The sequence below is a fragment of the Parastagonospora nodorum genome (assembly GCF_000146915.1).
Source record: "Parastagonospora nodorum SN15 chromosome Unknown scaffold_18, whole genome shotgun sequence".
Classification (NCBI taxonomy): Eukaryota; Fungi; Ascomycota; class Dothideomycetes; order Pleosporales; family Phaeosphaeriaceae; genus Parastagonospora; species Parastagonospora nodorum.
Window position 1 is genome coordinate 151,191 of NW_001884566.1, and position 15,052 is coordinate 166,242.

The window sequence follows — 15,052 nt, forward strand, 5'->3', positions numbered from 1 at the left end:
CTTCAGAGCCCCACGGAGGGCCACCATAGCTAAACGATGAACATATCAAGATTCGATGGCTGTTTTCACAGGTACGTGAATAGATTGACTGAATATACCAAGCTAACACAGTCCATCAAACTCGTTTCCACGCCCCAGTACTGCCTGTGTATTATTTTCGAATCCCAGCTTTACCAGCGTATCGGTTTCTGGATCATAGGTCGGCCACCTGAGCCCATGCTCCGGGTCCCTTGCAAAAGTAGCCCACGCGCTCTGCATGTATTTTGACGTCTCAGCTTCGGTCGGCGTGTTGGGCGCGAGCAGGTCTGAAGTCCCGAAGACCATTGGGATATCAGATGAGTGGTAGGCGCGAAGCCATGGGAAAGGGTTGAGGTTTGACCATTCTCCAAAGTAACGAGCGCGCCAGACGGGCACTTTGAAGTTCTTTCGGGCGCTGGGATCTTATCAGCCTGGGCAAACTACTATAGATAGCAGAACATACAGAGCTCCTTCTGCGCCTGGACATGTTGCGATGCTGCGTGTGAATGCGTCTACGGCGGTCTGATTGGGTCCGGTCGGAACGAAGGGCAATAAAGAAGATCCTTCATTGTCCACTTGTGACAAGATGGTAGGCACTTTTGCGAATTGCCCGCGGATCTGGCGGTCAGTATAGTTGGAAAAGTTCGTGAGCTCGTCTGGTGCTGGACTGAATGATAGTGATCTTCCGCCATTTGCGGATGTGTTGTACTTGTTGTAGACTTCAATGATGACACTTGCATTTGCGTTCTGCATGCAAGTGAACTCCTTGTCTTTGTCGGACGATCCGCAACCTATTTGCGAGGCGACATATGTAAAGTTTGAGTTCGTCGCGTCGTCTGAGTTTCCACCAGATACAGTACCAGATTGGGCAATGAAGCCTGCGACGATAGGGTCTTCGGGATATGCATATGCGTACTTGTCCACAGCCATTCCACTACTGAAGTCAGCGCACGTAGTTGCGGAGAAGTGAGATCTCCCAGTACCCTGCTGACTGTCCAAACAATATCATACGCTCCGGATCTCCGCCGAAAGCATTGATGTGATTGTAGAGCCACTCAACGGCCTTGCGATGATCCATCAAACCAGGATTGAGGTATGTTCCATCTAGGGCAGCGGCATTTGGATAGCCAAAGATGTTTAGTCGGTAACTGAACGAAGTCAGTACAGTTTTCAGAAGGAGAGTGACGTTCGTACTTGAGAGCCACCACGACTACGTTCTGATCCTTTGCAAGTCGATCCCCATACTTGTAGGGACTCGCAGCTCCCCCCGAAGTAAATCCACCGCCATGAATCCATATCATGACCGGCAGCGGCTCTGAAACATGGCTTTCTCTCGGAGCCCAGATGTTCAACGTTAGGCAATCTTCGCTCTGCTGCTGGCCAGGAGTGAGAAGAAACCCCTTCAGGTACTCTGAATACACTGTCTTCTGACCATTGTTGTACTGGATACACGATGGTCCAAACCACGATGCGTCAATAGTTTGGTTCGTGGGGCGTTTTGTGATGGGAGGTCGGAAACGTGCTGCTCCCACCGGCGGCTCAGCATAGGGTATTCCACCAAAGAAACGAATGTCTGTCGTGTTTGGCCATGGCACACCTTGCACGGAAAATAAACTAGTATGTACTAGCAGATCATCGTGGGCGTTCTGAGCTGGAAAGGCGTAGACCAATGGCAATAGCAAAAGAGCAGCGAATTTGGACATCTTGAAAGCTACCGCTAGTTAATTGTGCGATCCAATTGCTCCCACCACAACAAGACATGCTGATACTTAACACACTCGTTGTACAGATCGCAAAAAGGTACACTTATACGAAGGGTTTAGCGCTGTGCATTTAACCGATGTTCATTTGGTCGGCTCAACCCTTTTCCAACGATCGGTTAGCGCTGTCGTGTGAATTCTGGGGCCCCGGATGGACACTGACTCGTACCGCTAATCCAAGGCCCGGGAACGGCAATGGAACATCACACACGTAATAGTAGTTTTCATTGTCGCACGGTCTTACAACAATAGGCAATGCGCAACCCGAGGCAATTCAAATCTTGTTGCTTTCTTGTATGGCGCAACTAGGTACTCAACTAAGTCACCTGGATTTGATCTTAATCACCTCGCACTTTGTTAGTCGGTCGAACATTATGTGCCATGCAGTCAAGACCTTAGGGAGAGTCTTATTCAAGCGAGCTTCGTCGATCAGGGGTTAGTCTGCATAGCGTGCATTCTGTGCGAGGTGTAGGACACGAAATATAATTCATCTTTTCTGGTGGGCACTTGGGTATTCGGCCATCGCCCCGCGACACGGGCGGCCATGTCACTTACAGCTGCACGGACAACCAATAGTAGATCTGAGGGTCCCGTACGTTCAAATGCCCCGCACAATCATACCTGCTGCAGCCGTTCGATGTGAAGTGATTTGCGTCTTTGAAGTTATCGGGATACATTCAGGCGAAGGCAAGGTGCTTGATCACGGGTTCAGCTTGGCACCTCAGCATGTTTGAATCGGCAAGGCTCTCGGAAAAGGCAGATCTGGACGCGTTTATCTTGCTAAGGAGAGGGCCTCGGGCTTTTTCTGTGCTCAAAAGGTTTTACACAAGTCAGAAATCTAGCAAGGCAGAGCGGAGAAGCAAGTGCGTCGTGAGATTGAAATCCAGTCCCATCTCGCACACCTAAGTATCCTGCGCTCATTCGGACACTTCCATGATGCAAAACGGATATTTCTCATCTTCGAATTTACTGGCCAAGGAGAGTTATATAAAGACCTTTGCCGCGCGGAGCGCTTTTCTGAAGCAAAAGCTGCACAATATATCGCCTAAATGGCTTTGGCCCTGGAGTAACTTCACAGGAAGCATTGTAAATGTGCGTGTACGAAGCGCATATGAGAAATATGGGACATATACTGACGGCGTAACTTCGCCTCGATCACTGGGTAGATAAAGCAGATCGTTTCAGAAATGCAAAGCAAGTCCACAAACTACCAATATCGAAACAAGTGTCCGTAGACTTATGCCCGTGCTTCTGCTATGAATTAAGCTCATATAAGTGTAGAACGATGAGACAACATAGATTGCTCCACGGCACGATTCATGAAATTTGACACTCTATCCACGTTGATTGTCAGACCTGACATTGAGTAACCATTGTCTCAACATTTTTCCATGTGAAGTGCGAGGCGAACAATGCACAATGAGCATGATTCGTTATTCATTATTATACTGAAACTCATGATCGAACTCCAACAAACTCTTACAATGCTTCATGACTCCATCCCGCGTCACATGCTCCTAGTCACATCATTATTTCCTTCCTGTACACGTCACAACCAGCGTCTATAAATACATACTCCCCACTGCATGTCAATTGCAACAACAACCTCCATCTCTGAACTATCAAAATCAAACTATTTTCCTACATTGTGTACTCAAACCCCACCTGTGCCGGATCCTACTGCCAGTTTCACGCATTTTCCGACATCATTGATCACCTGCACAGTATTTTCAACCGCCAGAAGCGCTACAGCTGCCTGAAAATCTCCACTGAATTCACAAGACTCGACGTCAACAAAGCTGCGATATATCAATACATCCCAGAATCCGGCTACTATGGCGAGACCCACCTCGGTAAGCTTAGATCTGTATAGACGCAAAACCATGGCGATCTAGAGTGCAGTATAAAAGAGATAGATCGCGCATATCTCGACGACGAGGCTCCAAAATTCGATGAGTAATTCAACAAACTCATCCGGGGACTGCAAGGCGTCTAAGCCAAATTGCTTGAGTGGGACTCAGTACTGCAAGAAGTACCAAAAGAGCTCTATGAATTTGTGCTCGACAGGGAGATGTACGCTGGCTATGACACGAATGGGAGACATCCATCGCCATACTTAAACCTAGTCGAGAATGAGTGGGACTATTGTATAGATGAGATCGCCGATATGATCAATAATACTCAAGAACATGACAAAGAGCTTAGAGGGCAGTGGAACAGGATTGCTGGATCAAGCTAGGTTCGCATAGTGCGCTTATCAATCGATTCGTACAATCGTGCGCGGGATGCTGGACGTTGACTATAAATTTGGGTATAAACATGTACACTTCCTGCAAAAGTGAGTAAGCGTCATTTAGTCTATCGCTAGGTTCAGTAATAAATCATTATCAATCTGACTACTCCTCTGACTCCTATCAAGGGATGACTTTCATGCCGTACGGCTGTATGTCAACCTGAATCTACATAACAATACGTCAAAAAGTGCTGGGAGTAGCTAGAAATCATGAAAGTTCAACTGGGTTCTGAATAAATAGCCTGTTGATAAACACTGCGCAAGATTTATCATACCACCTCTTGGTGTAAGTGTCGTGCAAACTACACTCACATATGCCACGTGTCCATCCAACGAAATGTTTGCTCCTCCCTTGATAGTGCCAACAACTTCATTTCCACCTATTGCCTCGCCTCCACCATACTCCACTCTTCCAGTAATTTTACAGCAGCCTACTAGTCTCCATGGATACCAATTCCCTCCCAGCGTCCGACTTCAAAGACCTCCTCAACCTCCTGTCAGAGCACAAAGCCAGCTTCAACAACATCGTCACCTCCAATATTCAACACGAATCCGCACTGCGGGGCCTGAAGCAACAGAGCAACGACATCGACACGCACTATGGGATGGGCACTCGCATCGGGACAACGCACTGATCGCGAGGATGTTTGAAGAGAAAGAGAGATCAGAAGCGAAGATGTGGATGAAGCGATTGTTTGAGGAATATGAAGAGAGGAAGGAGATGACGGCCTATCTCTAGGTCGGTGCTTTCCAAGTGTACAGAATCAAGGTGCCATGTACTGTTTCCGAAAATATTCGCATCGTTCGTCTTTGGTGCTACCTACTCAGCTAGATGCAGGTTTTCTATGATGACTTCTGAAACACATTTGCGAAGTTTTCCAATATCTCCCACATACGACCATAGGACGTTGAATACAAGTTCTCCTGTCCGATCAATCACATGTCGAAGTACCGTTTACAGTTTATTTGCTGCAGTCGCTGTCTGAAGATGGTGTTCAGACAAAATTGTTCCGAGGTTCAACCGGGCGCGTCCATATAGATTCATCGTCTGATTAGAATACAACGTGCCTAGTTTTCTCTCTACAATTCCTCTTTTTCTACTGAATACGCACCACGCCGCGGTGTATGGTACGGCGGATCCCCGCATCCCTCACCGCCATCTCCTCCGTTATCTAAAGGCCAAATCAGATCGTTGAGTTCCGGACACTGTGTTCTGCAACGGCAAAACAATCCACCAAGGCCAAAGATCCCGTAGCAGCGCTCGTCCATTGTGATCGTACTGTACAATACGTCGAGATCAGCTTGAGATCGTTCTTTAGCTGTTTTGACTGGCAACCAGCATGCTACTTGCTCGCTTCTCGACCATGCAATGATGTCCGGAAAATCGATAGTCGGTTCAAAACATTCTTCCAGAGTTTGACACTTGAATTGATCGTCACCTAAACGCGCTCTTTCTTCGAATTTGGGAGGTAACTTCCACCACTGCGCCCCAATCGCTCGAAGCCTTCAGCAAAATTCGTCTTCAGCTGTCTGATTGAATTGTCGAGGTGTGTGTCCGAGTCGATTCAAGCCTAGGAAATCCATTTCGACGAGATCTAAATTCTTTACCCATACTCCGCCAGTAGATGGCCAACAAGCTACACGCGCTCCGCTCTTGAAGATATCAGAGCGTCTTATGGGCTCGGGTGGTTTAGCTGTGTTTGGGTCGGACCGCCAGGCACTGTAGAATAGTGGCGTGCCAGCCTCGTTGTACCACTCTGCGTTTTCAGGCAGAACATCTTGGTGAGGGTCGGATGTGGACTGATGTGAAAGTCGCTTGATGGTTTTTTGTATGCTTGCATCCGTTGCGTCAAGTGCTTTCGTTCGGGAAAGGCTCCAGATGTCCCAGGAGAAACTAGAGGTGAAAGACGAGAAACAACACTAGGAAAAGACAGAACAGAAGAGACCTGGCTTTGAGGAGCATAGTGAGGTACTGAGTTCAATCTGATTAAATAGTTGAAGATTCGTGTCAAGCAAGGGGAAATCTGGTCATCTGCGTTGTTGCACAACCTTGGAAGGTTGTGCTGACTCAGCCAGGCGCCAAGCAGGCAGCAGGTTATCTCATCAATCAGACGCTCGCGGGCGCTCGGTGGGTGGTGGGGTGCCTGCTCCGAATGGAGCACACCGAGCTTGCGAGGGTCTGAGGAAATTTGGTTCCATTTTGTAAGGGCTTTCATAAACTAAAACCTCATCTGTAGTCTGCCATAAAAAGTACACGATAATAATGATAAAAAATGTTGCAAAAAATCATGCCCTGCTTTCAAAATTTAAAAATTCCTTGTCAGAGGGTAATGTAGAAATTAGAAGCTGTGCTAAGGCGAATTTCTTTGTATGGCGCACAGGGACTTAACGCACGAATCGTATGCGTGAGAGTCTCAACAAATCACCAGAATAAATTGGTGTCTTGAGTTCTTCTTTTAGCTAGGAATCACTTCAGTATATCCAGATCCATTCACAACGTTAAGTTGTGAGCGGCAGCTGCATGAGTCGACTTCTACTACCAAACGTCCGGATCAAACTCCTCAAGATGATGGCTTTTGCCAAGATACTGTGTGGCTAATTCTGAAGTAGGCTGTACTTCTTAGACGCATGGTGTAGTTCCTGTCTTGTTGGGCGTTCTTATCCCGGTCAGCGTCTAGAGAGGCACAGCAAGGCCAACACGCGCACGGGTATATTACAGAAGTTATGTGCGAAATTATGGTCACTATCATAAATGATATAAATTCAGGCTCTGTGACCAAAGTGTAGTCCGGCAGCTTCAGCTTATTATCCATATCATCTTCTATATCACCTCACGACCTGAGCAAAACCATCGCTCAACCAACTTATATCTTTCATTTATTATATTTCCCACCATGAGAATGTGGTATACGTCTCTTATGTTTGTTCCTTTGGTACTAGCCGATGTTGAATTCTTGTCCATCAATCTCAAAGGCTGGCAAGGCTGCAACAACGCAAAGATCTCCGCAGCATGGAAAAGCTAAGCGAGCTCCTAGGCTTTCCCAAGCTCTAACTTTAGCAATACTATGCCTAATTAGGTGATCTCTAAAGCTTTAGAGAGCTATATATTAAGGCTTTCTAAATGTAAACTAATATCCTAAAGAAGTCTAAAACTCGTAAAGTTATAGAGTAAAGAGTAATGCTAAGAAACAGTAGCTCGCCAACCCAGGTGGCTTGCCAACCTTATCACCTACGTTATATTATAGATGTTGAATGGGCTATCTCCTGCGCATCGCAAGGAGACTAGCTTTGGTTTGTACGATCGTACGGTAACTGAGTAAACAGGTATATATTGCTTGAATTGATTGTCTCGTGCAACGATAAGATAGGTATCTCCTATGTACAGTTGTGAGATCCTAGCGATCCGAATCATGTGATTGCGCTCAAGCCACCTCTCGTGCGAGAGAGATACTCACATCAGTGGATACCATCAACAATAGAGCTTAAATCCTACCTCTTTTTTTATAGTAAATATTATTATAAAACGAGTAGATTCTACTACTGTTAGCTACTACGTAGATTCTAGTACAAATAAGAGCGTTCGCTTAGTTCTAGGTAAGAAACTTTGTCAGGAATGTACGCAAGTCTATTAGTGTAGCAAGCGAAGGCATTATGCGCCGGATAATGGGATACGAAAACATTTGAGAACTACAACTACTACTGCGCATTCGGGTCTGCTCTGAAGGTAACGCAGTTGCCTACTAACCGCCCACCCTGCTTGTCGTCGCGACCATTTGTGTCGCACTCATCTATGATTCTCCTGAATGCTCTCTTGCAGTCATTGACGTCAAAGTCCCATTGACATCCGCCATGCATCTCCAAGCTCACTATGACCGAGATGGGAACGACTTCGTGGTTCCTGTCGCAGCAACTAGGTGTAAATGGGATCTCGCCCGAATACCAGGAGGCATACAAAGACCGGCCTTTGTAGGCATCGCAGAATCTGTCCACACCGTTGATCATATGAATTCTGGTTGCTCGCTGCCCACTGTCGTAGCACTTGAGCTCGTCTTTGGACCAGTCTGGCGTAGCAAATCGTGGGCCGCTTGGTCGTATTAGGGTCGGGGTGGGCGCTTGGGTAAACTTTGTTGATGTCGATGCTACAGTGACGACTGCGGTCACTGTTCTGATCTTCGTTGTAGAAAGTACTAGAGGGCACACCTCCTCTGGGTCGACTTCCTCAGGTTCCTGCGGAGGCAAACCAGGAGGCACTACGAGGCCTCCGGGTCGTGGAGGTTTGCTACCAGGTGCAGGACAACCTGGCGCAGAATAGGCACAAGGAGTCGTGGTGGGCTTTGGTGGTCCCCAAATGACTGTGATAGAAGGGAGACGAAGGGGTGGAGGGCCCGGCGGACAGAAGAGAGGAAAGAGGCAGGGAGGGTTTCCTCCGCCACCGCCACCGCCGCCTGTAGGGTCCTGGCCCCCTCCAGTCCTAGTCGCAGTCGGAGGATATGTAGTTCTGACTGTGCCAGAATCCGTCCATGTCACTGGCGGCCAGGTTGTCGTACTTCGTATCGACACCGAGGAGGTTCTCCGAAGATCTTCCCCACTACAAGAGTCTGTAGTACAGCGTGACGAGGCGCTGGCAATGATGGTGGAGGGCTCCCATTGGCTGACAGTCAGTGGAGGGAATGTGAGTATCGTTTGGATAGTACCACTCCGGGTAACTGTGATTCGTGGATAGTCCACCGTGGTAGTGTATGACGGCCAAGGTGGCAACACGAAAGTACAAGGGAAGAGACATTGAACTTCAGGGTTTGGATCCTCCCATATCTCTGGAGACAGCCAAACGAGGCTTGAGGAGTTTGAGTTTTGATCATCACCCTCGCCTTGACGTAACGACATACCACCGGGAATGAGAAATGGTTGAGTGAAAGTAGTTCCTCTTGGGATAATTACTTCCCGTGGCAGTGGCTGGTTTGCAGGAATAACATTCCCTGATGAGTCCCGAAAACTTTGATCAGGAGTAAACCCTGCTGGCAGTGGGATGTCCATAGGCGTTGGCACGTTTGGCTGTATAGCGATAGGATTCCCGACCGATCCACCCGTGCCGCAGCATGTGGATGTAATCAATCGGAAGAAACTGCACTGCTGGCATTTCTCTGGGCCTTGTGGAGTGTTCTGTGTACCGCCATTTGGAAGACGTGGAACATCCGTCGCGGCTCCTGGATTGATCGTGAATGTTTGGCCCCGAGGCACGGTGGTGTGAGCCATTGGAATGACAGTTGCGGATTCCGGTGACTTAAAGCCGTTCGCAGAACCGAGACCGACGCCAGTTTCATCGTCAAAATCGACAGACCAGATCATGATACCACCCTGCGGTTTAGCGAAGATTAGCCAAAGTAAATCCAAGTTCATAAGACGGCACACACCAGACAGCGATCGTTTGCATATTCCTCTTTCATCGCAAACGTTTCTGCGTCGTCGTATCCGACCCAGCTATCCCCTGCATACTTGAAGTATTTTACCATCGCGGTAGTGTTGAAGTACGGCTTGATACTGTTGTCGTCCTTTAATATTTGCCTGATCTCACGGTTTGAAAGTACGCCAGCGAACTGTGTACACTTTCCAGGGGCGCCAGCCGCGCCAACAACAAAGCGGCAACCCATTTTATCGCATGAAGGGTCACTTAGCTTATAAGTTCGTCCGTAATAAGCAATTCTAAAGTTAATCTTAGCTGGGTCAACACCATCAAACCATAAAGGTTTCAAGTTCTTGTTAATTTCGGTGATGTCGGTCTGTGGTCGCACGATAGACCCAAGCGTCTTCACGTCCTGATCCCAAGGTCCATGAAGATCGTAGCTATGGCTTCATTAGCAGCGGTCTCTCAGTCGAAACGGGTGCGGGCATAGTACCTCATGAACCCCATGAAGTCGACATAGTCTTGCATAGCTGCCGGCTTGAAACCTGGGGATCATGTTAACACATTGCCACATTCTGTGACCTCAATAGCTTACCTCTCAAGTACCAATAGTCTGGGGCAATCGTAAGACTACTGCCATATCGTCCAGCAAAGGCCTCGTGCATCTCTTTCATAAGTAGAACAAGGTTGTCAGTATCTTCCTTTCGGCCGCCGCGCTTTGGCTCTGCTGGATATTCCCAATCAATATCAGCCCCTTGGAAGCCATAAGTGTCCATGAACCTGATAAGAGATGAGATGAACGCAGCCCTGTTAGCTCGCATGGATACCATGTTGGAATAGGCGTTGTACGTGGGACCCTCGTCGTTGAAGGACCACTGTCTCTCGTCAGTTATCTTTGTTCGAATCACCATCATCACAGATAACTTCAATAACGTTTGAAGCGATCATCTGTGTTGACCTGGACTGAGACTTACACCGCCCACGGCTATCCATGTCTGGAGTCCATTCCGTTTCAATGCCGTGAATTCGCCGTACAGAGGAACATCTGCCGCGTTCATCGGCGTCATCTCAAAAGTTGTCGGATCGAAGAAAGCGAACGAATAGAACAGGTGAGTAAGTCCACGGGTGTTGATGAGTCGGGGTGGGACCTTGTCGCATGCGCGTTCTCGTGAGTTCCAGCCTTGGTAGTATCCAACGCGGCGGCCCTTCGAGGCCGTTCCAGATCCCTTCCCGCAGACAGGTGAGGGTACAATGGTGCAGCCACCGAACCCTTGTTGGCAAGACGTCTTCATGAATTGAGGCTCTGGATCTATGCAATGCACAGTCTCCGTCCCACACCTGGAACAATCAATCATTTGCATCGCATATCGTGCTTGTTGTACACATACCAGCCATAGTATGAGCAGCAAAGCTTCAGTCCGCACGGTGTCTTACCATCCGCCGAATCAATTCCGCACATGGCTTTTGCATCGCAGTTGGATATACACTTCGCGCCGCAATTATGCTCCTTAAAACCACACTTTCCATCAGAATTGCCTGTGCGAGAACATGTTGTCAGATGATGTTCCATGGTTATTTGTCAGCATGTCAAGAGATAACTTACAGCATGATCCGTCAAGGCAAGGCTGACCTGGTCCACATTGAATAGGTCCTTCGACCGGGGCGGCTTGTCGTTTATGTGAGAAGTGCTGATGAGCTCCGCGATGGGTGATGCGCTTAGCACTACTCGTGCCCTTGCTGTCTGTTGCATTCTTGGCGTCTGTCGCATTTTGCGTGCTGTTCGACGAATACACCGAACCGCGGATGTACTCTGTGCCAATTGCCAATATGTCGATCGAATCCTCAATGGGCTATCGCTGAGTTTCAACTTTATAAGTGAGGTTAAAACCTTCTGCACCGTTGACATTGATGCGCGGGACTTGATTGTCGCTTGATTCGGACTCGAGTAACGGGGCGTGTGCCGAGGTCGAATTCGAAGCAAAGCTATTGTAGTCATAAGCTGTGAATGTGGTATTTGTCATGCCCGACTTTATGGCATCAGTATAAGCTTCTTGATCATCGGCAGCAAGTTGTTTTCCGTTGGGCAATTTGATGGTCAGGCTGCCAGAATCATTCGGTACGAAATCAATTGAGACGAATCCCATGCTCTCCAAGTCGGCCTGGTCGAGGTTCTCGGCACTCAGCAATGTTGCATTCGCCAGCATGCCTTCTTCTTCCAAAGATCGACGCCGAAAGGAAGTACCCGGATTGATGCTGTCCCGATACTCACCGTTGTCTTCGTAGTATACCCGGGCTGCGGAGGGATGGTTCACGTTGGCTATAGCTCTGAAGAGAAAAGCGATGCCAGAGTTATCGTCGTAATCCTGACCAAGTCGATTACCTTCTTCGCCAATGATAGCTGTAAGAGTAGCACCCAATTTGCCGTGTATTATGCCTTGCCAATCTTGTTCTGATCCACGACCATCATGAGGATCAGCAGCTTGGTTGGCAGCGCAGCTGTATGCATATTAATGACGCAATCTTATCAGACAAAAAGACGTTCAAACATACGTTCTTGACATTGGCGCGCAAAATGTCGTACCCGGGCCACCTATGACAGAATCACGTCAGTTGGCTATTCCGACACATGGCAGGGCTCTTACCATCTCCTTCGGGATTATTCTGACCCGGGGTTCCAACACCGCCTTCCACCCAGGAAGCTGGAGGAAATTCGTCACAAGTGTAAATTCTTCCCGACTCCTGGAGAGTTCCTCCCGGGGTATCACTGCCATCAGCAATTCTCATTTCATAATGACCAGTGGTCGGGTTGATGAGGGGAAGCTTGAGAGCTGTCACACCTGCTGCGCCGTTATATAGAGGGGGTACCACGCGAGGTTGATTTGGTTCCGGGCATCTAGGCGCTATGTTAGCGAAATCGAATGAACGGGATCTTTGCTAGAGTGCATGCAGATGCGGCAACTACTTGCATAACCCAATAAGCTGATGGCTAAAAACCGAGGTCTCGCAACGACAGGGTTGTTACAACGCGCATACCGCATGTCGCAAGTAGCGTGTCTGACTGGAACTAAAGAGACATGTGTCCTGGCAAAAAAATAGCTAATCGCTGACTTACCTCGGGTTCAATGCAGTACCTTTCCATGTACTTGGACATTGAAGATCTCGTCTCATTTCACTATTTAGCCGGTTTGTTCTATCGTTGAGCCGGCTGTGACCGATATCCCACGTGAATACGTTGGCTTGCCGGCCAGGCCATGTCGCAGCGGCACTATTCATCCAGTTGTTTGCGTTCATGCAGATCGCCGGCATTTTGTCACAATTGTACCTGTTTGACACAGGAATTCAGTTTCGTAAGCAGTCACAGGATTGGGCTCCACATACTCTAGAACGACCTGTGAATCTAATGAGCTTGCTCTCAGTCACAAGACGTCTTCTCCGCTTCTGGGTTGGGGTTACGTACTCTACGCCGAGTGAACATGACTCTGCCGTACTGCATATTCGCCTCCCGATGCCAATAGGGTAGCGGAACTGGCTGGCCTGCCGGATTAACTGTTTGACTCCATAACCATCTTTGAATGAATTGAGCCTGAATTGCTGTAGAGAATGATAGCACTGAGAGGAAAAGCACCAAAGGTGAACAGAGAGTCATGATGGCCGACAATCAAGTTCATAGATGAGCTATTGAAACTGTGTTCATCAAGGCCGTATTGAACTTGATTGTTTGAGGAATAGACGTCGATGAATATGTAGGACAGATCCTGAGTATATGTGCACCCCAAGCGCAACGTGACTCGGTATGCAGGGTCTGACATTTTTGACATGCATACCCACATCTTGTTCTCTCGTACTAATCTAACTGCATAGCTTGAAAAGACTGCGCCGCATCGTTTAAGAAGACTATTGAAATTGGTGGATAAGCTTAACAGTTCGCCGTTGCCGCCCGTGCAGCAAGGCTATTCTCACCCCTGCAGGCTTGCTCGATACGAGGCTATGCTGGTGGCAGTAGCGCGCTGGGAACGCCAAAAAGCCTCAGCCGACTTTCCTCCTTCCCCTTCCATAGCGGTGGATATAGATACCCGGCAATCCTCAGAATAGGCGTTACTAGAGGCGTGCTTAAAAAAAAGGTCATGCTTCTTCATAGGATCGTAAACTGCAAAGCCCGGCCCAACAGCTTCTCCGGGAGGTGGTAGTGTGCTGAATCCCACGTTCTTTCGATAGTGGACCAGCACGTCTTTGTGTTGACTGAGATAGTAGTGTGCCTGAGTGACAAAATCCTTGATCGTGATAGGGCTCCTATCCTCGTTCTCAATCACAAGCCTCTCATATGCATAGCCTTTAGATACTAGGCGGAAGTGTTTCGCCTCTGCTATGTCCGTTGCGTCCAATTGTAGACGGCTTACGGGCGGAATAGCCAGTGATTCCATAGCTAGTGGATGTGCAAGGAAGGGCTGACACTCTTCGGTGCCATCTTCATTAATGCCGGTCTGGATGCTGATGTTCTCTAAGGACCCTAGAATACTCCAACGGAGCTTCAAAAGGACTTCCTGCCGAATTCGATCAGGGGGTTTTGGCTGGAAACTCTCTAGACTAGGCTGGAAAGACTCTGGTGGAACGAGAAAGGACGAGGGCCACATGGCGAGAGCGTTACTTTGAGACTAGGAGTATCGTAAGGCGTTCCTGCGCTCTGTAGCATAAGCAAGTCTGTATTTTCCGGTGATGTTGCAGTCAGGGTTCACGAACAGAAATTGCGACTATATAGAGCAAGGTGCAGGATGCAGCTAGTGCTCTTGGCACTTTGTCGGAAGAGGAGGCCTGAGATCCGCCAGCGATATCTAGATACGGAGGCCAATCAGAAAGGCGGGGGAGCACGAGTCTCGTCTTTGCCGCTGAGAAAACTTCAGGGGGACCCACAGTAATTAGATTAGGTTATACTTGCGTGGTACGGTGTGTGATTGGGTACCCCCCTAGGACCACATTGTTAGCGTAGTGTAGCGAGCGCTAAGAGCAAAGTCAAGGCCACTATAAGGGGTAAACCTAATACCCGGGTGGCAGAGAGTGCCGCAGTCACCGGAGGGTCTGAAGCTAGCGATCTATGCAGGGGGGAGGCACAGTACTTCGACCGAGCTAGAAGCATCTATTCAACCTTACGACTACACCCCGGGATCACACTACCTACACATCATGATTCATATTGCCGGTACACTGTTACCCTGAACGGCCGAATTCAATACTCACGGTTGTGGCCTGTTGTTGGGTATTAGTCCGTGTACCAGTAGTGAACAAAAACGCTTAGGAACGTGCGCTATCCATGACGGCTGTGGAGGTATCATCTACCGCGGTGGCCGCGCCTTTCAAATCATCTGCTTCCTTTTCTCCAGGATACCAAATCATCAGCTCCCTTCTGTGGGACAATTGAGGCACGATGAAACAGCCATCGAGTCTTCTGGTTATCGCTTTGAGCTGTCTTTTATCATCAGTTTACGCTGTGGCCAAACCTGGCGAGGTTGTTTGTCGGTATACAGCATCTACGACTGATGAAATAAACTATTACACGTGTCAGAGGTTTTCGGATCGATATGGCAT

General features: G+C 48.4%; 7 protein-coding genes across 7 annotated transcripts; 2 read left to right on the plus strand and 5 right to left on the minus strand.

Annotated features, from left to right (window-relative positions):
- Positions 1-102: 102 nt before the first annotated feature.
- On the minus strand, positions 103-1,721 carry SNOG_10922 (hypothetical protein; the record flags this gene model as incomplete). The annotated part of the gene is made up of 4 exons (XM_001801128.1): positions 103-433; positions 482-952; positions 1,011-1,166; positions 1,213-1,721. The coding sequence occupies 4 exons, from the start codon at positions 1,719-1,721 to the stop codon at positions 103-105; spliced, it is 1,467 nt and encodes a 488-aa protein (XP_001801180.1).
- Positions 1,722-3,613: 1,892 nt separating this feature from the next.
- On the plus strand, positions 3,614-3,738 carry SNOG_10923 (hypothetical protein; the record flags this gene model as incomplete). The annotated part of the gene is made up of 2 exons (XM_001801129.1): positions 3,614-3,631; positions 3,652-3,738. The coding sequence occupies 2 exons, from the start codon at positions 3,614-3,616 to the stop codon at positions 3,736-3,738; spliced, it is 105 nt and encodes a 34-aa protein (XP_001801181.1).
- A 776-nt stretch (positions 3,739-4,514) lies between these two features.
- On the plus strand, positions 4,515-4,706 carry SNOG_10924 (hypothetical protein; the record flags this gene model as incomplete). The annotated part of the gene is made up of 1 exon (XM_001801130.1): positions 4,515-4,706. The coding sequence occupies one exon, from the start codon at positions 4,515-4,517 to the stop codon at positions 4,704-4,706; it is 192 nt and encodes a 63-aa protein (XP_001801182.1).
- An 871-nt stretch (positions 4,707-5,577) lies between these two features.
- Positions 5,578-6,034, minus strand: SNOG_10925 (hypothetical protein; the record flags this gene model as incomplete). The annotated part of the gene is made up of 2 exons (XM_001801131.1): positions 5,578-5,905; positions 5,967-6,034. 2 exons carry the CDS (start codon positions 6,032-6,034, stop codon positions 5,578-5,580), a joined length of 396 nt encoding a protein of 131 aa, XP_001801183.1.
- Positions 6,035-7,767: 1,733 nt separating this feature from the next.
- Positions 7,768-9,719, minus strand: SNOG_10926 (hypothetical protein; the record flags this gene model as incomplete). Its single annotated transcript, XM_001801132.1, has 2 exons — positions 7,768-9,426; positions 9,483-9,719. The coding sequence occupies 2 exons, from the start codon at positions 9,717-9,719 to the stop codon at positions 7,768-7,770; spliced, it is 1,896 nt and encodes a 631-aa protein (XP_001801184.1).
- Positions 9,720-9,937: 218 nt separating this feature from the next.
- SNOG_10927 (hypothetical protein) lies at positions 9,938-11,978 on the minus strand (the record flags this gene model as incomplete). The annotated part of the gene is given in 7 exon segments (XM_001801133.1): positions 9,938-10,017; positions 10,068-10,395; positions 10,447-10,781; positions 10,907-11,008; positions 11,076-11,322; positions 11,341-11,870; positions 11,912-11,978. The coding sequence occupies 7 exon segments, from the start codon at positions 11,976-11,978 to the stop codon at positions 9,938-9,940; spliced, it is 1,689 nt and encodes a 562-aa protein (XP_001801185.1).
- A 1,450-nt stretch (positions 11,979-13,428) lies between these two features.
- On the minus strand, positions 13,429-14,103 carry SNOG_10928 (hypothetical protein; the record flags this gene model as incomplete). The annotated part of the gene is made up of 1 exon (XM_001801134.1): positions 13,429-14,103. One exon carries the CDS (start codon positions 14,101-14,103, stop codon positions 13,429-13,431), a length of 675 nt encoding a protein of 224 aa, XP_001801186.1.
- Positions 14,104-15,052: the final 949 nt, after the last annotated feature.